This window comes from Halyomorpha halys, unplaced genomic scaffold (assembly GCF_000696795.3).
Source record: "Halyomorpha halys isolate HHAL.00 unplaced genomic scaffold, Hhal_1.1 Scaffold16.1, whole genome shotgun sequence".
Taxonomy (NCBI): domain Eukaryota; kingdom Metazoa; phylum Arthropoda; class Insecta; order Hemiptera; family Pentatomidae; genus Halyomorpha; species Halyomorpha halys.
Genome location: NW_027116375.1, coordinates 1,079,179 through 1,099,948, shown reverse-complemented (window position 1 = coordinate 1,099,948; position 20,770 = coordinate 1,079,179). Strand labels below are relative to the sequence as shown.

At 27.2% G+C, this 20,770-nt stretch overlaps 2 protein-coding genes across 3 annotated transcripts in view; one reads left to right on the top strand and one right to left on the bottom strand.

The window, feature by feature from the left end:
* The window catches only part of LOC106680260 (mitochondrial coenzyme A transporter SLC25A42), a 44,957-nt gene extending 27,848 nt beyond the window's left edge, over positions 1 to 17,109 (bottom strand). The window contains exons 1-3 of one of the 2 annotated variants that reach the window (XM_067053190.1): positions 17,091 to 17,109; positions 364 to 491; positions 178 to 285 (exon numbers count right to left, since the gene is read on the bottom strand). In XM_067053190.1, the coding sequence (XP_066909291.1) occupies positions 178 to 285; positions 364 to 390 (135 nt within the window). In that variant the 5' untranslated portion in view covers positions 391 to 491; positions 17,091 to 17,109. Of the gene's footprint in view, positions 1 to 177; positions 286 to 363; positions 492 to 634; positions 782 to 17,090 lie in introns of those variants that run through there. The other variant, XM_014419821.2, reaches the window with a different exon arrangement.
* Positions 6,213 to 20,770, top strand: part of LOC106680250 (cytoplasmic aconitate hydratase) — a 98,279-nt gene continuing 83,721 nt past the window's right edge. Inside the window, exons 1-4 of the mRNA XM_014419810.2 lie at positions 6,213 to 6,345; positions 7,157 to 7,252; positions 18,583 to 18,749; positions 20,055 to 20,200. Of these exons, the coding sequence (XP_014275296.1) occupies positions 6,339 to 6,345; positions 7,157 to 7,252; positions 18,583 to 18,749; positions 20,055 to 20,200 (416 nt within the window). The 5' untranslated portion in view covers positions 6,213 to 6,338. The remainder of the gene's footprint in view (positions 6,346 to 7,156; positions 7,253 to 18,582; positions 18,750 to 20,054; positions 20,201 to 20,770) is intronic.

The window sequence follows — 20,770 nt, the reverse complement described above, 5'->3', positions numbered from 1 at the left end:
TGCCAAAATGTTAATTCTGATTTACACTAGCATTTAAGTAAACCTACATAAATGGCCTTGAATTTAAATAAACAGTCATTAAAAAAAAAAAAAAAAATAGAAATGGCCAAAACTTCGGTTTCATTGATAATAGAAAAATTGTTAAGCTTTAAAATTTAAATAAATGGAGTAATTTACCTGGAAATTAATTTTTGTTCTATCCAAAGGCGCAATTGTAGTTTTCGCTAATGCTCCAGCAACAGCTCCAGCGACTAGGCTCGTCACAACTACTTTAGTATTTGACAGCTGAAAGAAAATGAGAATTCATGTTCCGAACTGACTTTCAACTAAGGAAGAAAATATACAAAAAAAAAATCAGCAAACCTTATTTTCAGCATTGAAGTGAGTCATTTTAAGGTCTGACCTGACTAATTACCCCAGGGCAAGGATAAATCTATCCTTCATATGTCCCATTTATTTTATACACCGAATGTCATCGGTTTAAGAAGGATCTATAAATGAATATATGAAAAAATATTTTAAAATGTCCACTTAGAAATACAAGTATCAGTTTTACTCAAAAAGGGGGACTGGTTTCACAGAGTTTGAAAAAAAAAAAGCAACAGTGGACAAAGGGAGTAAAAAAAAAACTCACGCAATCGGACAATCATTCCAAGTTCACAGTAAAAAGATCTACAAAACACTAAGGCAGATAACCTTCGGCACAGTGATAAGTGTTGGAGGTTTTACGAAGGTTTCACAATGGCTGATAAGAGAACTGGCGCGGTTCTTATGACAGGTAAGCAACTGATAACAGATAGCGTTAGTGTCAACGTTCTACAGTCATTTTATTTAAATAAATATACCAATATACCTCATTGATAAAGCAATGAACTTTGAACTTTGATTATTTGGGGAGATTAACAATGTTTTTAAATTTCAAATACTTGACTCAAGAATGAGTCAAGAAAACTCTTAGTTGAAGTACTTGTACATATTTTTAAATCGTGTACATAATATACTATTGAATGTTGTAGTAACGATTTTGTTTTAAACCTTTAAGATAATTTAAAAAAAAAAAAAAAAAGGATTTGATTGTTAGGAATCAACAGAATTAGACTAAATTTATTTTGAAGAATATCTAAAATAAAATATATATAAAAAGCAGCATTATATACGGAATATATTTCTTCCCATTCTTTTAATATCTGCAGGCTTACTTAGAAATATATTATTATTTCCATTTATATTAGCTATTTAAAATATTTATTATTCTTCATCAATAAGATAAACTTCTTAATCGTCTGATCTTTATTTTATTTATATATAAGATGGTCAGGGTTGCGGTCAAAAGTGAAATAAAAATAGTTTACAACTATTTACTTTCCGATGTTTCGCCCCACTTTGCAGGGCTTCATCAGGGCTAAAAAGATACAAAATGATACAATGATAAGAATAAAAATACAAAGATAAGATACAATGATAAAAATAAAAACAAGTAACAATGGGAAGAGTAAAAATTTCTTTATAAAAATACGTAAAATATAAAGCTAAAAAAGTACAGGAGATGCACATAAAACAAAAACAATACGGGAAAAGAAAAAAGATTTATATTGAACAACATAAAATAAATAAAAGTAAAATAAATAAATTTATTTTATTTATTTCACTTATTAAAAAATTCTTGAATAAGAAATAAAAAAATTATTACCTAAACTATGTTCACTTATAATTTATCCCTTCATTCTTTTCAAAAATAATTTTTATTATTTGGCAATATATAACACATCCGTAATATTCAAGAATATAGATCTAATATTCTATAAAGTTAGAAAATAATTTTTGAACATCTTATTCAAGAATTTATAAAAATTATTATTATATTATATTAAATTATAAGTGAGCAAAGTTTATATCATTTCAAAATAAGATGAGAATAAATTTATAATTTGATATTATTAAGTAAGGAAAAAGCTATTTTTTTTTTTAAAATAAATTTAGTCGCTGTTGATTCCTTACAATCAAATCTTTGTTTTTTAAATTGTCTTAAAGGTTGAAAACAAAATATTTTTTATCACAACATTTAATAGTAAACTATGTACTCAATTTAAAAATATGGTAAAAGGTTAAAATCAGCAAAGTTAGGCTAAATTTATTTTGAAAAAAAATATAGCATTTTTCTTTACTTATTAATGTCAAATTATAGATATCATCTTATTTTGAAATAATATAAAGAGGTATTAATAGTTGTCTTTAGATTGATATGTGGGGGTGTAGACAGAAAATATACACAAATATACAAAACTTATTTATTTGTGCCGAAATTTTGACCTGAATTTCAGGCCTTCGCCAGAGCTGAAAAACCATATAAACTTTGTTCACTTATTATTTCTAAAAAAAATTAATAATTTATCCCTAAATTTACTTCACAAATATTTTTTTATTATTCGGATAATCAGTAAGATTCAAGAATATGGATTTAATATTTTATGAGATTAGGCAATAATTTTTAACTTTATTATAAGTGAAATAAAGATCAGATGAATAAAAAGTTTATCTTATTGATGAAGAATAATATACACTTTAAATAGCTAATACATGAAAATAATAATATATTTCTAAGTGCATATGTTGATCTTAAACACATTGTAAGAAATATATTCTGTATATAATACTGCTTTATTTTATTTCATATATTTTTTTGTCAATGGTTTAATTAATACTGTAGATCATTATCACATCAGTACTCATTTGTATATATATCAACTCAATCATATACATCAACAATATACTTTGTTGTGAATTAAAAGTATATTGGTTGTTTAAATCCCGTAACAGAGGTAAAAAGTTTTTTTGTGATTGATGTGTTGGATCTAAAATTCAAATTATGTTTTATACAAATACTTGAAATAATTCTGAAAAATTGCAGGCATTTTTGTTTTAGTTTACTACAAAAGAAACTGGGACCATTGACCAGTAAAGTCTCAGATTCAACTTTGTGACAGTGCTAGGGAATGACTAAACAGGCATTATATATTCTATAGCTAGATAACTATAAAAATGTTGGTTTCAAGGAGGATAATAACATAAAAATAAAATTAATCACATTCAGATATTTCTTAAAAAGGTCTGTAACTGAAAAAAGAGAAAGACCCATTTATCAGTAATATTCAAGAATAAGTATTTCTAACATATCATTCAAATATTTTTTAATAAGCGAAACAAATGGAAAAAAAGATATGTAAGATCAGACAATTAAAATGTTAATCTTATAAGTGAAGAATAGTAAATATTTTAAAATAGTTAATGTATGAAAATAATTATTTATTTCCCAATGAGCTTGTGGATCATTAAAGTTAAATATAAAATGTTTCCATTTATGTATTTTCTTTGTTTACAATATATTTAATCTTTTCTCTCTTAATCTAAAAGACTTTATATAAATTTTTATTACTCTTTCAACTAATATTGTAGATCATTGCCATATCAATATTTGTGTTTTAAGTATATAAAAATAATTTTAACTGATCATTGAAAATATGATATAATCATATACATATATCAACAATATACTTTAACTAGAATTACTTTAACCTTGTATGAATACAGATCTACAGAGGCTAGAAAGATAAAAAAATAGGTTCAATAATGTAGTATTATGTAATAATGTTACAAATAAAAACAAAAAATGCTAAAGGACAATGAACACATACTTGTCTGTTGATAGATCTCGTCTATATTACTTAATTTTCTTCTTTTGCTTCACTTTTTATTTCATAAACTGTTTTTAAATTTTATAGAAATAGAATAAAACTAAAATACAAAAACAGATTACTTAAAAAATATAATAGATTATAAAATGGACTAGGTTTCATAATAATATTAAATAACAACACCTTTACTCTAAAACCATTTTCTCTTTGAAAATACAGCTACCCTCGAATTTCAAATCATTTATGATTTTCTGCCTGGATTTGGTATCTATTTTTAACAAACAACTTCACATTGTCATTTCAAATTTATACTGTGTCGTCCATGTATGCAGAGTTGGGTAAAAATTAGCTATGGTTGAAACTAACAGCTAAAATTGTCATGGTTACAATATTTATTTTTCAGAGGTTCATTCATGAATAAGGGTCGTATCCATGGCAATTTTAGCAATTAGTTCCAATTATTGCTAATTTTTCCCCATCTCTGCATATATGTTGTTAGCCTTCCAGAGCAATCTATTCTTAATTTCTGTGGATACACGGGATATTGAAATGATATAGGATAGAACTTCTACAGTTTTAAAAGAGACTATCTCAACATAGTGTTAAAAATCATTATAAACTTGCAAAATACATAAAATATTCAATCTATTAGAAGTATGCTTCAACATTAAAGTATGTATTAGGTTTAGAGAATTATGAAGAGTGCTGTTATAAATTTATCGTCACAGCCTTTATTATACTGCAGGACTATATAAACTATGACTACAGCTTTAAAATTTAAAACCATAATATCATTTTTCTAGTTATAACTAGAAAAATAAGGTAAATTTTATCATATTTATACTGATATAAATTATAATGTCTTAAAAGCATATAATTTAAAAACTAATTTATGAAATTTATAATATTACCTATCAAATACAAAAAAATAAAACAATAACGAAACATGATTTAAGTTGGATAAAAATAAATTGAAACTACAAAGTTGTAATATTGATCCTAATTACTAATACTATCCAAATTCTTTTACATGTAAGGCGTATTTATTTATATTTTAGTTAAACATAAACTAATTAGTATTTTAAGATAATTTTCATTGAATGACATAATTTAAATTTGATAATTCCTACATGTCAATTCACAAACTTGGATAATGAATTAAATTTAGAGAGAAAAACCATGTCAGATTTTGGGTTACAATTCTTTTAAAAAAATAATAATTTTTTTCAAAAGAAATTAAAATTAAATAAAGATTATATAAAGAAGCAGAATAAAGACAGTTCTGAACTTACTAATATCTTTACTTTTGACTGTTCTGTCTTAGGTTGAATAAAAAAATTAATTTATTTTTTTTCATTTATTGCAGGCTCCTCACCTAACAAAATGTTATTCAATTGATTTTCTTTAAAATCTGGATGTTGTAGTCAATTCCATCATCCAATTTTCAGCTAATATCAAGTGTCCGATAAAGCAGATGAATAAATTTTATATCCGAGTATAATAAATTATGGAATTATTTCTATTTATGTATAGATAGCAAATAAATAAAAGATTTTTTTACATAAATACTTTGATGTTAATATTTGTTTACCATATCACAACTATTAAAACCCATGATGGAGGATCATGAATATAACTGTACCTCAAGTCAAGAATTAACTATATTCTGAACTTTCAGAAAATTAATTTTAAATAAAGGAAAATGAAGAAAGATGTGAATTTTTGGATAGGAAAAGTTTTGATATTTCTTGTATTTAAAGTTTTCAGTGAAATCACAAACCTCAAGTTATTTCTCTAGGAATTGGGACAAAGAGGGAAAAAAAAATATGCAAATGAACTTTCACAAGACATATATAGAAAAAAAAAAGATTCTACCAACTTTCTTGAGCATTCATATTTTTTTTGATTTCCAAAAATATTTAATTCTATATATCTCTATATCCAATGAATATGATATTTTCAAGTATTAATTTAGATTAAGTGTGAGACTCATATTCTTAATTAGATGCAGTGTTATGTACGCCAACTATTTATTTTATATATCATTGTATATAAAATTTTTATGCTTTGATTTATATTTTTTTTCCTATTATATTCTCGAATTAAATTCTTTTGTTTAATTTTTTCTATTTATGATAAGAATAAATATATGAGACCTTTGTTTGTAAAACATATTAACTGCTAAAATGAAAACTATTATATTGTTAATTTTTTTTTAAATTAAAATATTTTATTTTAAACCAGTAGTCACTCATAATAACTTAATATCAAAATTATTGTCTTAAGTGAACAAATTTACTGAAAATCCTTTCAAAAATTTATGAAATCAATCTTTAAAAATCCGATGATGCTAAAAACTTAAATTCATGACAAATTTCATCTATCATGTTTTGTGATCGAACTCCTCATAAATATTTTTTAAATAGTAATCAAAATTATTACTTCAGAATAATTTAAAAATTGTTTAAATATTACAGAACTATTAGGTAGTTTATATTTCTTTTCAGAGAATGCGCTAAGGTCATATCTAAGCAAGAAGGTAATTCATGTGATAGTGAAATATTACCTTCTCCAGTTCTTATCAAGTTTCCTTTGGGTCGTGACTTATCTTTTGCGGTCTAGTGTTTTATTAAAAATTTCTTTACCATGTCAGGTTGGTACAATATTATCAAATTATTCATATATTCCGGCATTTTTATTAGTTTATAGTTTTCTTGAGAGTATGCTATGATATATTATGTAATCTGGTTTTTACTTTGCTAATATTTCACTTAGACCACCAACTTATTTTATTTAAACTATTTAATTTATCTTAAAGGTTTGCATAATATTACATAAATAATAAATAGTTAGTAAAGTCTTGTTTTCAAGTGTTGTTAGTAATGATTCAGATCATTACATTACTATTTGTCAGTTATTAAATAATTTATGTCTTGGGGTGGTTTTTGTTATAAGTGTAGTATTATTTACTTCCATTTATCTATATTTATGTTTTTAAATTAAAATATTAGGATTTTGGATCAGTACAATCTGAGTTTTATCATCTCCAGGAAAGTAGGTTGAGCACCTGACAGTTTTAATCATGTTCGGTTGATGACTGCTTGTTTTTTTTTTTTTTATTTCACTAAATACTTTTTTAAGGCATAAAACATTGATCATTTAGTCTCTTTTATTTATTATTAATAATAACTATTCTATCTTAGGAATATATTTCAATTTAGTTTTAATATGTTATGGTATATTATTTTTCTATGGTACAAAAGTTGCAGCTCATAGAAATTATCTAATCTGGTATGTGAGGATCAAGAAAAATATGCAGATAGATAAAAAGTGTAACTTGATAATTAATTTGCTCTTAAACCTTCTTTTTTTTCTGTTTGGTTAATATTATGAAATTTCTTTTTGTACATAAAATATTTTACTTAGCAAGTTTTTTTACTTCTAATTTTTATTTTTTTTGTTAGGGAAAGGTCCGAACCCATACGACAAAATTCTGAAAAAGTTGGATTCTGGTGTGTCATACAATTATTACAACCTTCCTGAACTAGGCCCTCAGTATGGTAAGATACCGTTTTATTATAAACTAATAAATTTGTTTATCTTGATTAAAATTATTATATTATTTAAATTTTGTATTAACTTCTATAGTATTTATCTCACCACAAAACTTAAGATTTGTGGGGAGATATGCAATTATCAGCTCCTATGAAATTTTAGATGTGATGTATGACTTGCATTTATCGAAAACTTGACAGTGTTCTTGTTAATAGCTTAGTAATTAACAACAAACTACTTTTGTTTTAAATTGGTTTAATAATTTAATTCTTAAATTATTTTATTTATTATTTTTTTATGTATTTCATTGCTTCATTATCAGTGAATAAAGTTTTTTTATTAGAATTGCTCATGAAAATTATATTTAATGCAGAACTCTCGATTTGGTTTATTGATGTTTAAAAATATTTTAAAATCATAGTATAAACAATAATTACATCACTAAAAAAAAATGTAGACATTCGAAAAGGGTTATAGTAAATTTTAAACAAATTATATATATAATATTTAAAATCATATTTATAATAATAGTGCTTAAACCTAAGAAAACTGAAATGTTTTTTTGTTATTTTTCTTAAATGAATTATTCATTTATTTTATTATTGTTGAATTAAAATGCCATATTTTTTAGTTATTTTTCTTAAATGAATTATTCATTTATTTTATTATTGTTGAATTGAAATGCCATATTTTTTAGTCATTAGAACATAAAGTACTGCATTCTTTACAAGGGGATTCAATGTGTTATTGGTGAGATACAGATTCCTTTTGTCTTAAGTTAAGTATCTAAATAAAGGGGGAAAAAAAAACTTTATTTTTTCATTTCTTTTTTAAAAATACATATAAATACATAAGTATTCCAGATTCTCCTTCATAAAAAAAAAAAAATTAATATTCTTATTGTGAATTGTGAGTCATGGATATAAAAAAAATTGACAATCGGCAAGCCTTTTTGGAGATTAAAAAAAAGACATGAAAAGTCCCACGATATATAACTATATAATTTTATTTAATAATATGACTTGAGTGTAGAATAATAATAATAATTAATATATAATAGATTTGTTACAAATAAAATTTTAAAAATATGTATATTTTTATAGTTTTATTTTAAAGCAATGTGGTCCTAAGGAGATTTTTTCTCAATTATTTTGATTGAACTTTTTTGAACATTCAAAATAAACAACCATTATAAAGTTTTTCATAATAGATAAAAATAGATTTATAATTATATATTTTATAGAATTAGTAATAAAATACTTTATGATTAAGCTACAGAAATACATTTAAGAAGCACATTTTTATTTTGTTTCAATAAAAATTAAAACTACTGGTCTAATTACTCCACTATTTCTTTTATATTAAATTTAGTCTTTCTAATCCATTTTTCTCGAGTTTTTTTAATCATCTGAGAGGTTATCTAAAAGGTTGTGTAAGCTTGAATCGTGCAATTTTGAAATTATCTACATTTTTTAATTCTTTATTCTTAAGCAATTGATTTTATGATTTGATTTCTCTAATCAGGTGACTAAGGTGGCCATTGCATTTTGTTCTGACCTATCCACTTGCAGTTTTATATATAATTCTAATAAGCACTTACAGGAGGAATGTTTTCCAAAAATTCGTGATACATTTCATCTGTATCTTATAGAGATATAAAATAGAATGTTCACTATAACATTTTGAGGAGATGGGTCAATGCTGCATTCAAACAAGAAGAAAAAATATGAGGAGAAGATGGTTAGGGGTGCGGTCAATATAAAACACAAATAAGTTGATGTAACTTATTTAATCGTGCCAACGTTTTGGCTAGAATTTCTAGTCTTCATCAGGGCTAATAACAGAACAAGATAACAACCAATGAATATAGAAAATAAAAAAGAAAATATGAACAGAATGACATAAAGTAAATAAATATTTTTTTTTTCTATTCATTTCTTTTGCTAAACTTTACTTATGTTTTGCCTCTTTATCTATTATTATGGTTACATATATTTTCTTTGCATTATATAACTTCATTTTTATTTTATTTTCTTAATTATGTTATTTTACATACTTATTCAATTACCTATGTGTACATTTTATTTTCCACTTCTCTCACCACTTTATTTTATTAAATCCATTCTGTTCAATTATTTACTTTATGTCATTCTGTTTATATTTTCTGTATTCATTGGTTGTTAACTTGTTCTATTCTTAGCCCTGATGAAGGCTAGAAATTCTGATTGAAACGTTGGCACGATTAAATAAGTTACATCAATTTATTTGTGTTTTATTTTGACTGCACCTCCAACGATCTTCTCCTCATATAAGTCATCCATGGTCAACTATCTCTCATAATAATGAAGAAAAAATAGTGATAAAATATTTATTTATTTTCTGCTGACATTTTGACCCTTGATGTAGGTCATCATCAAGGCTAAAATAAAAAGATACAACGAAGATTGAGTCAATGTAAAGGTAAAAGAGTTAAGTAAAAAATATAAAGGTATATAACCAATCAAAAACTTAAATATAATAATAAAGAAGATAAAGATAAATACCTAATAAAATATTAACTATTATAATAAAGTGAACATATTCCTCATAATATATATTACAAGCAGACCCTACAATGCTTCGCTATTGTTATATTTGAAGACGTATATACATTAATTGAACACAATTGGAACTTTGATATCAATTAATATATAGATGAAGTGATGATAACTTTTTTTATCGAAATAATTGGGTCAGCCTATAACCTTCCTGTGAAAATCCTGAATATTTAGCAAAACGTCCCATCAGAATCAGATAAACGTCATGGTAGTAGTGCATAAAGTAGTAACAAAAAATATTGATATTTTATATAGAAATTGAGGTGTTAGGTTGTAAAACAGGTTAGGTGACTTGCAAAATAAAAAGTTTTATAATGTTAAATTGTTTTTTGATTACAATATTTTGTCTTTAACCAGTAGTCGGGCGAAATGTCTCACAATTTATAAATGTTTTTTAATTAGTTTGCCTCATTAAATGCTTCATAAGTCTCATTATCTTAATTCCTGAATACGATCCTCACCCGGAGCACCAAAATGTATACATCGAGACCTGGTCGTGTCTTACTTCACGTATCCCGAGTGTATGTTGAAATGTTAAATTTCATTGTTAATCCTTGGAGGGCCATTAAAACTCTCCTCACGCACTCTCACCTGATCAGAAAACTGGCACCTCCAACGTGCAAATATTGTCAGTCCATTCTCACGATTAGACATGTTTTTGAAGAATGTAATCACTATTTGCCAATAATAAACAGGATAGGACTGACCCGAAATTTATCAGAAGCTCTCACAGATGAGGAAGCTAAAATTACATTAGTGTTTGAATTTTTAAAAGCACATCACCTTCTTTATAAATTATGACTCCTCTTCGATTTTTTTTTTTTTAATCATTTTTTTTATAATTTTTTTTTACTTTTATCATGCCATAGGCGTTGATGACCAGAGGGTTTTACGCCTTTAAGCAACAATCAACAGCAACAACAATCCCCTCCAGGGTTGTTGATTAATTGAATAAATTTATTTAATAATATTATATAAGGCAGAGCAAATCATGGGGTCTCAAAGGTAATAACAGTGGCCTATCTGGTGACGTCTTCGCCGCTGCAGTGATGTCTTCTAGCTCCTTCTGGTGCAGGTTCACCAGTTGGCGAAATGGTGAAAACCATGTATCCTCGCCTAGTGTCTGAAAGACATGTTTCTTCCTCAGAGGCTGGCCAGTGTGTCTTTCCGCTGTAGCGTGGTAGTAGAGGCAGTCCAGGTTCTATCTTGCATGTCACAATAGATAATTTAGACGGCATCGCAGTGGCGGCGTCTTCCGGGTCTTCTGGTGTACGTGGCAAGGGGGGAGTATCAGAAAATGAAACCCCCAACCACGACTTTATATTCAAAAAGAACCGAGAAATTCGGATTACTTAAATCCAACATTTAGCATAACTTAACATCAACATTATTCTCTTCAGAAAACAAATTTCTTAAAGATTCTTTTAACAGTTTATGAAATCAGTCTTGAAAGAAGTGCTGCCAAAAACTTTAATCCATAAAAAAATTATGTTTTATGACTGAATGACTCACAATTAAACTATGTCAGTTATTTTTGGTATAAGTAATAAAATATTCAGTATTGATCAATACAAAACTTTAGTTATATACTTCAGCAATTAATTAAAAATTTATTCACTGATTAAATTATTCAAATGTTATGAAATAAAAACACTTGGTATGCATAATGAAACAAAAGATGTAATAAAATGGTTTCCTAACCCAATAAATAGAACTTATGTTTTAAATTTAATTTATTCATACAAGTATTTTATTTTAATTTCTTGCATTTTAATGACTAGATTATTTTATATTCTATTGTCAAATACAGTTTTATGTACTAATATGATAAGAATAAAATTTTTATCAACAAATACGCATATCTGAAGAATATGTTATTTTAAAGTTTTAATTTTGATTAAGTGTGAGACTCACATTCTTAATTAGATGCAGAGTGTTTTATATGTTATAAAATATAATACATCCGATATGGTCTGATCAGATGACAACATCTATCGGTCGGTGCCAAAATAACACATAAAAATGATAGACAAGTGAAGTGTAAATATTACAGTTTGGACTATTCAGTCATGGAGGCTATACAATTTTTAAGCTAGATAAGTATGATATGAATTGATCTCAAGTGATACAATTAATAATTTAATTAACAACTACTATAATAAAAATAAAGTAAAAAATCAAAATAAAATAATAATTATAAAAAAAAAAAATAAAATAAAAATAATAATAAAAATAACTGAAAGGATTTTTAAGTGAATTATAAAGCTGAAAATTTACAATTAGTGAATTAATATAATAATGAGAATAAAACAAGACGATACAGAATATGATAAAAATAAGGATCCAATAATATATATCACTAAGCACACACATACATTGCTAATTCCATTCCTAATATAATAATTAATTATGTGGAGTTAAGAAAAAATAAAGGCAGATATGGTCATTTGGTGAATCAAAATCAGTTATTGGAAATCATAGAAGTAAGGAAGTACCCAGTTAAATATTTCTTTTTTAGTTTTTTTTTTTTTTTATGGTACCATATAGTTTGAGGTACCTTGACCAAATTTATTGTTATATGGTGGTGCGATAAATATAATTTTTTTTCTAACATTTTTTAGATTATACATAATCTATTTTATATCATAAATATTATTTCTTTTCTAGATAAATCCATATTCGACATAAATTCTATAAAAATAAAATAGTTTAGGTGCTAGAGTACCAACGATTTTAAAATTTTCTGTTTATTATTTTATATATCATGTCTTAAGAAAACAAATAATTTATGGAATCAATCGTTAAAAAAAAAAAAAAAAAAAAAAAAAAAAAAAAAAAAACCTGATGATGCCAAAAACTGTAATTCATGACAAATTTCAGTTACCATGTTTTATGACCAAATGCCTTGTGTTATACGGGATTAAATTTTATAACCTAATACAGTGAAGTCTCAGTTTTACGAATATGAGAGGGTACCAAAAATTCTTCGTATAAGTGAATATTTCGTGTAAGTGAATACACTATACATGTTATGTATGTATATTTTTGAGAATTTTTTTCTCGTAATTAGTAGGTACATATGTTGTATGCAGTTGAAAGAAAAACAAAGTAAAGTGAAAAAAAAAATTTATTGTATACAAATTTAATTTATTTTTAATCCGAATTTTTTAATTTTTGACAAAAAAATTGTGTTATGTTTGTTTGTTTGTTTCATGTTGCTTTTGGCTGAATACATCATTCCTTCGCATTCTGTTAAGGTGTTAAATTCCTTCTCGCTAATTTCTTTCGCATATATAAAACGTTTTACAACTTCAAATGCTTCAAGAGCTTCTGCAAAAATGGAAGAGGCAAAGGATCTTCGTCATCCGAATCGGAATCGTCCGAGCTTATTATTATACATTAGGGAGTAGAATATAAACATAAAGAGTCATTAGACCGGATGTTATTCACAGAAAAAAGTTGTTTACTGTTTCGTTTTTCATGGTATTTTTTGTCCTTTGGCTTGCCATGGAAGAAAAAAAAATTTATAGAACTGAATAAAATTTACTAATATGTGCATAAAGTGGGTCCAAATTTTCCTTCTTATAACTAAGTTTCGTATAAATGGATAATTACATACACATAATTCAGGGATTTTTGCAGGGGATTGAGAAATTCTTCGCATAACTGAATGTTTCGTATAAGTGAGACTTCACTGTATGTTTATGCCATCAACTACCATTTCATTAATTTTTTAATCTTCCATCATTTACTTGGTATTCCACCTTTGTCCCCTCTCCCAAAGACCTATCGCGTGCAATGAGCAATGCTAGAAATATAAATAAAACGTCATTATCAAAAGTATATTCTGTTCACTCAGGCGATTTTTAACACATTATAAATTAATAATTAACTTACTAGAAGAGTGCATAAGGAGTTATCCTAACTAATTTTGATCAAAATTTTTGTGATGGCTCTATATTAAGAATAAACCTACATTTATTTTATATCTCATGTTCAGAAAATTGGAAGTAAAAATAATTTTTTTCAGTTCTGAGGGGATTCAAAATTTTAGCCATGGTTTCTATATCAATGAAACTTTCATTTTGTCTTCAGTTTATAAAATTTTGACATTTTTGGCCTCTTTAGAAAGAGGAGTGTTACTTATTTCCATCCTTACTAATATCCATTCCATTATGTTAAATAGACCAACATTGTACTATTTGTCAAAAGCCAACAGAAGATTTGTGTAAATAAATGTCATTACAAAATAAAAACATACTTGAGGTTTTTTTGCGGATAACATTTGTTCTAAAATACCCTAGTTAAAGCAAATCTTGTAGTTTAAGAACCTAGCGGTTTTTGTAAGTCTAAAAACAAATCTGATGCCAAATAAAAAAAAAAAGAAGATTAATATACTTAAATCTATAGATAGAAGAATACCAGATATTAGAATCCAATTAACCTTAATAAGAATCTAACCTAATAAGAATTATAATTCAAATAACCTTTTTTTTTTTTAATTTTATTTATTGATATTTACAACTATACATAAAATAAATCAAGTAAATTTGAAGTAATATAATGGTATGGTACAAGCATGTAGAGAAACTACCCATTAGTAGCATTCTAAAAATATTTTTAAAATATAAGGTTTCGAGGCCATCTTCTTTTCAGATGCCTCGGAGGATTGTCCGGAATGAAAGAGGAAGCAAGTTTAGAAACTAATGGGTTTGTGTGGTTAAGGAGTTTATAATGGAAGGATTGAGATCTGGTTCGGGCTAGATTGGTTACATAGGGAACATTAAGGTCTTTATGGACGATTTTATTTGTGACAAAGTAAGGAGCATTAAGGATTTTACGAAGGATTTTGGTTTGTAAGGATTCGATACGAGAGGAATACAAAGGTTTAGTGGAGCCCCAAATCTCAACTCCTTATGTCTAGATAGGTCTTATTGTTGTCATGTAGATCAGTCTTTTGTAATGAGTTGGAAGTTTAGACTGTTTGTCCAGTAAGTGCAGTAATAGTCGAAATCCATGTGCAGTTTCCTGTTTTATTCAGTCTTGTGTGAGGATTCCAAGTTAGTCGTATGTCCAGCTGTAGTCTAAGGTAGATTGATTTGTTCTATAGCGGTAAGAGCAATATTATTAAAGTATACCGTAGGGCAGTCAGCAGGTTTACGACGAAGGGTAAAGGTGATCTGATGGGATTTGTTGGATCCTCCAATTACGACACCATTCTTCGAGGGCTGTAATATGGGATTGGAGAGTTTGGGATATAATTAAAGGTCTATTATTAACTGCGAGCACACATATGCCATCGGCATACGTGGTGAGGATAGTGTTAGGATTGGTTGGGATGTCAGCTGTATCCAATTAACTTCAAAACATTTTTAATTGTTTAAAAAACACAAGAAAAATAAACTATAATTCATTTAAAGAACAATTTTGATTTAGGATATGTTCCAACAACCACTTCTGACTGTATGGAACTGTACAGAACATGTGCAGTATTGATTTTGGTAGGAAAAAATGTGTACTATGCATGCTCAATAGAGTTTTGGACAGTCAGAAGTGGTTGTTGGAACAGACTTCTAATAGCATTTCAATCATTTTTAACATGGAATCTTTTTAAATAAAAACACTTTCATTATAGCTATCCTTTATTAAGTAATTTTATTTTTAAAAGGCACCTTACTTATGATATTTCCTGATTTTTTTTTCTTCTAGGATAGTAACTTCATACTTCAAATATTTTTTATTTATTTCCAATTAATAGTATATAATGTTTTTAAAAGCCATCAAGATATATGGTACAAAACAGTTGTATTCAACAATTATATTATCCCATTACTTACTTATGGATGCCAAACATGGTCTCTGACTAAGAATATAGAGAGGAAGATTAATGTCTGTCAACGAAGAATGAAACGTATAATGCTTAGAGTGTCTCTAAAGGATAAAGTTATTTCGGTTCGATTAAGAAAAGAAACTATGGTTACCGATGCCATAAGCTACAGTTGAAAAATGAAGTGGACCTGGGCAGGCCATCTCATGAGAAAATCCGAAGACAGCTGGGCAAGACGAGCTGCAGAGTGGATCCTCCTGGACAGGAAGAGATGAAAGGGACGACAACGCTAGCGCTGGGCCGACGAAATAACAAAACAGTGTGGCGGTTCATTATGAATGAGGTACACTCGAGATAAGGAATTGTGGAAAACTAAATGCCAGCAACTTTGGTTTCTCCGCTAAAAAGACTCTAATCTCCCACATGGAAAGGTCAATATGTGAATATGTTTAATGTATTTATTCATTTTTTTGTTCTTTAATTTTTTCCTAATAATAATTCATTTTGTATTCACATATAAATGAAGACTTATTATTATTAATAGGATATAAAATAATACATGCTTTCCTATGACATTTCAGACTGTCTATCCGACTTCATACATTTTCTCTAAAGATAATTACAAAGTGTTATTATTATTTATGCATTTTTTTTTTTATTATCTTGTATACAATTTATCACTTTTACAGTTTATTAATTTTATTGAAAATTAAACTTTATGATTTTATTAAAAAAATCATTTGTAATTAACTGTCTCTGAAGAAAAATCAGTTAAAAATAAAAATTCTTTCATAACAGTTGTCCTTTGATTTTACAAATAAAATAAAACATGCAGTAACTATTACTGTGAAATTTATTAAAAAAATTAATAACAGTTTCGGACTCTGCATATTTACATGTTGATATCATTTTCCGAATTCGAGATATAAAATAAAGCAGTTTCAGAGTATTTTATTTTTGTTCCTAGAACCCATTGAACAAAAGGATTACTTATGTGTTAATTGTTTTTCAACTTAGGATCACCCTCAAAAATCTAAATCTAAATTGATGAGGACACAATGTACATTCTCCTTGTTAGTCTCTATATTAATTTTTCTGAGAAAGATGAAAACATTGATTTGCCACATTAAGATTTAAAAACATATCATCATCGATCACTTCCTAATTTTCAATGAAAAAGTGGTCAATGAAATGTGTTGGTCAATGAAAAACTGACACCAAAATCATTAATTTTTTCTGGTCAATGAATCCTAGTTAACATCACTTCCAAAATCGTTTTATTTAGTCAAATTTTCTACTATTACATTCAATTCGTACCTTTTATTTTTATTTTTATGATATCTAAATAACTTAAAAATTTAATTCTAAGAGATTCATATGGAAACAGTAACTAGTTTTTGTATTCTAATCATTTATTACCTTTTTCATCCTGATATGATGTGATTATTTTCCTATGATTCCAATATATAATTTCCATTTGATTCTATTCTTCGAAAAATTTCAACTCTTGAATTTATGTGATAGAAAATTGTCACAAAACTATATTAAAAAAATTTAAAAAAAACAATGTAAGTTTCTTGAATGTAATATTTCACTGATTTTTATCTTATCCGTTACTACTTTTACAATTAACTTATGCTAACGGTCCCTACCCCAAGAACTAATGCTAACAACCTATTGTCAGGTTAATGAAGAAATTCACTAGTGAGTTGTTTCATATGTAAATAAATCGTTAGGTCTATACATTATTAAGTTGTTATGATTTTCAATAAATATTTAAATAAATAGTTGAAGTGATATTATGATATCTTTAGAATTTACAGTTATACATTTATAATATTTTGAAGTTGTTTAATTATAAAATAAAATAATGTCCATTACATATATATATATATATATATTATCTATGTATATATTTTTAATAAATGAACACATTTCAATCATTCTTATAGCTAGTTATAGTTGTAAAAAAAAATTTTCTTGTAACTTTATTTAAGTTATATATATAACTTATAGTCATGGTATATGATATAATTGAGAGAGCCTGGAAACATTTTGTCATTAATAAAATAACTTAAATAAACTTACAAGAAAATTTTTTTGACAACTATAACTAGCTATATGAATGATTGAAGTATGTTTACTTATTAAAACAATATATACATAAAATGGATCTATTTAGTCTACTTTGTTCTCTATTTATCTATTAGGTCTACTGTATAGATATGGGTGGATCCACAAGATATGTGGATATTGTTGCTTTTCCTTCCAGGGGAAGTCGGCAATCATTCTGGATCGTACCTTGAGATATGAAAATAACGACCTTGACCAGGCAAATAAAGTAGATAGGGAAAAGAAGGAAATCTACGATAAATGCATCCCTTTCCTCAAGGAGAAGTTCTGTGAGGGCTTCGGAGAATGAGACTTCAACGTGAGAGGCCTCTGGTTTGGAGCCCATGGAACAATTCCCAGCACAATTAAGAGCTTCATGGAGAAACTCGGGGTCGATGTCCAGGACGTGGCTAGGATAACAGAGTATATAATACTCGACTCCCAGGGAATCATCCACCACCACATGCATGGAAATTAATGAGTAAGGGAGTTATCCAGAGGAGCGATGGCATGCATACATCACATATCTAGTTTGTTGTTTTATTTATTACTTTAATATTTTAATATTTGTTATATAGGAGAATGTGTCAATCAAATTAAATAAAAATTGTGAAATGGAAGGGAAAGAAAAAAAGGAATAAATTGAAAAACTTGTATTTAGTGTGTAGACTGGTATTAATTGTAAAAGAAAACTGTGGGAAAAGGAAAAAAAAAAATTTACACAAAGACAATAGAAAAATATCCATCTGTCGAAGAATCATAATGTGCATTATTAAACTATTTCTTATTTTACTTTCAGAAAAACTTCCATTCTCAATTAGAGTACTCCTGGAATCGGCTGTCAGAAACTGTGACAACTTCGAAGTCAAGGAGGCTGATGTTCAAAACATTTTGAATTGGGAAAAAACTGGAAAAGATAGCAGTTCTGTGGAAGTGTATTTTAAACCAGCCAGGGTTTTGTTGCAGGTAAAACAAAGTCTAAATTTTTTGTTTATATCTCTTTATATCCAAACCTGCCACTTACATAAAAACAATAAGCAGATGTGATACAAATATATCAGATATGATGGTATTTAAATTTTCAAAAGAAATAATAAATGGAATATAGGTGTGGTCAAATTAAACTTTAATAGTAATATTTTGTACTATTTTTATTTGAGCTAACATTTCACTCTACGTTCCAGGGCTTTGTCAGGGTTAAAAAAGATACAAACACTTAACATAAGTAAAAAAGTAAATGGAATGACTAGACATCAGTTAGACAGTTTATTTTACTTATACACACTTTATTTTACTTATGTTAAGTGTTAGTATCTTTTTTAGCCCTGACAAAGCCCTGCAATGTGGAGTGAAACGTTGGCTCAAATAAATATAGTACAAAATATTACTATTTGAGTTTAATTTTACTGCACCCGGGCCATATTCCATTTATTAATACACGTGGTCAATCAGAAATCTTCCAGTATTTCAAAAGAAATGTTTATCCACCTTTCGGAAAATTTAGGATTATATTGGTTCTTATTCATTTGCTCTTTGTATAGTCAGAAATAAGTTGGGAAATAACTATAAATTTTCTGAAAATCATCATTTCTCAACTGTGGAGTACCTAATTTTGGCAGTTTAAAGAATCAAAGGGACTTCTTGTAGAGAGTTTAACCTAACAAAAATCATTTGTACCTTATGCCCTATCAGTTAATGCTTATCTTCTTCCTATCCAGTAATATTTTTCTAAATATATATTTTCTTCATTATATGTGTATAATTAAAATGTCATAATAGATATTGAAAATGCTCTCCAACCGTAAGATATTGGTCCATAAATTTGTAGAGAAATTAATAGTTTTATTCTTCTTAATTTCATTGTTTACTTTTTGGGAGTGGGTACCTCAGTGGTAAGGCACTGTGCTACTAATTCCAAGTACTACCTGGGTTCAAATCCGGCTGTGGTAGATAATTAATTTCTATTTCACCGTACCTATGAGCCAGCCGTGTAGATTCGAGAGTCCTCTGGGGTCCGCCCAGCCTCATGAAGTGTGTACCCTAAATTGGGTAAAATCTGGCAGTCAAACTTGATTGAGAGAAGTCACCTCCTTGCACAACTATTGGCCTAATAACAGTACTTCCTTACAAAGTATTTTACCCCTGACCCTTCATTCATTGTAGTGGAACAGATTTAATTTTTTTTTTTTTTAATTATTTACTTTTATAATATCAACATTTTTTCCAACAAAAACAGTAATAACTTAATTTTTTTGTCTAATCATTCAACAGGATCTGACTGGTGTACCTGCTGTTGTTGATTTTGCTGCTATGCGCGATGCTGTTAAATCACTTGGAGGCAATCCAGATAAGATTAATCCCATTTGTCCTTCTGATCTTGTGATAGATCATTCTGTGCAGGTCGACTTTGCTCGAGTGTAAGTAACATTAAATGTATAATAATTGAGCTCACATATGCAATAAGGAACCAATAAATTTTTTTTTTCTGCGTGTTTTATAAACTTTATTGATAAATATTGTCATCACAAAACAATATTTTATTTCTGGATTTATAACCTTATATATTTAATATCTTTGTTCATACTATGATATTATTATTCATGATAATATCTTATAATATTTCTTTATTCAATTATTTACCGTCATTTATCTATCCCCTTGATATATTATTGCACCATGCTTACATCTCCTTTATTTTCTCACTCCTTTTTTTTTATTTTTACTGTAGTAGGCCCTTGACTTTCGCATATAATTGGTTCCTGAAACTGTGTGCGAATGTTGAGTGTTTGAAAATGGATGGATGTAAAAGAATGTGCACCAAAAACTATGTTTTAAAGTGTTTATCTATCAATATGTATACATAATGAAGTTAAAGAGGCGTGTTAAGTGCTTTCAGGGGTTTCTTTTACGAATTTTTCATGAGTTAGTTGTAGTACTACCCATTTTTTTGTTGGCATTGTCTATGATTAATAATAATTTAAATTGTA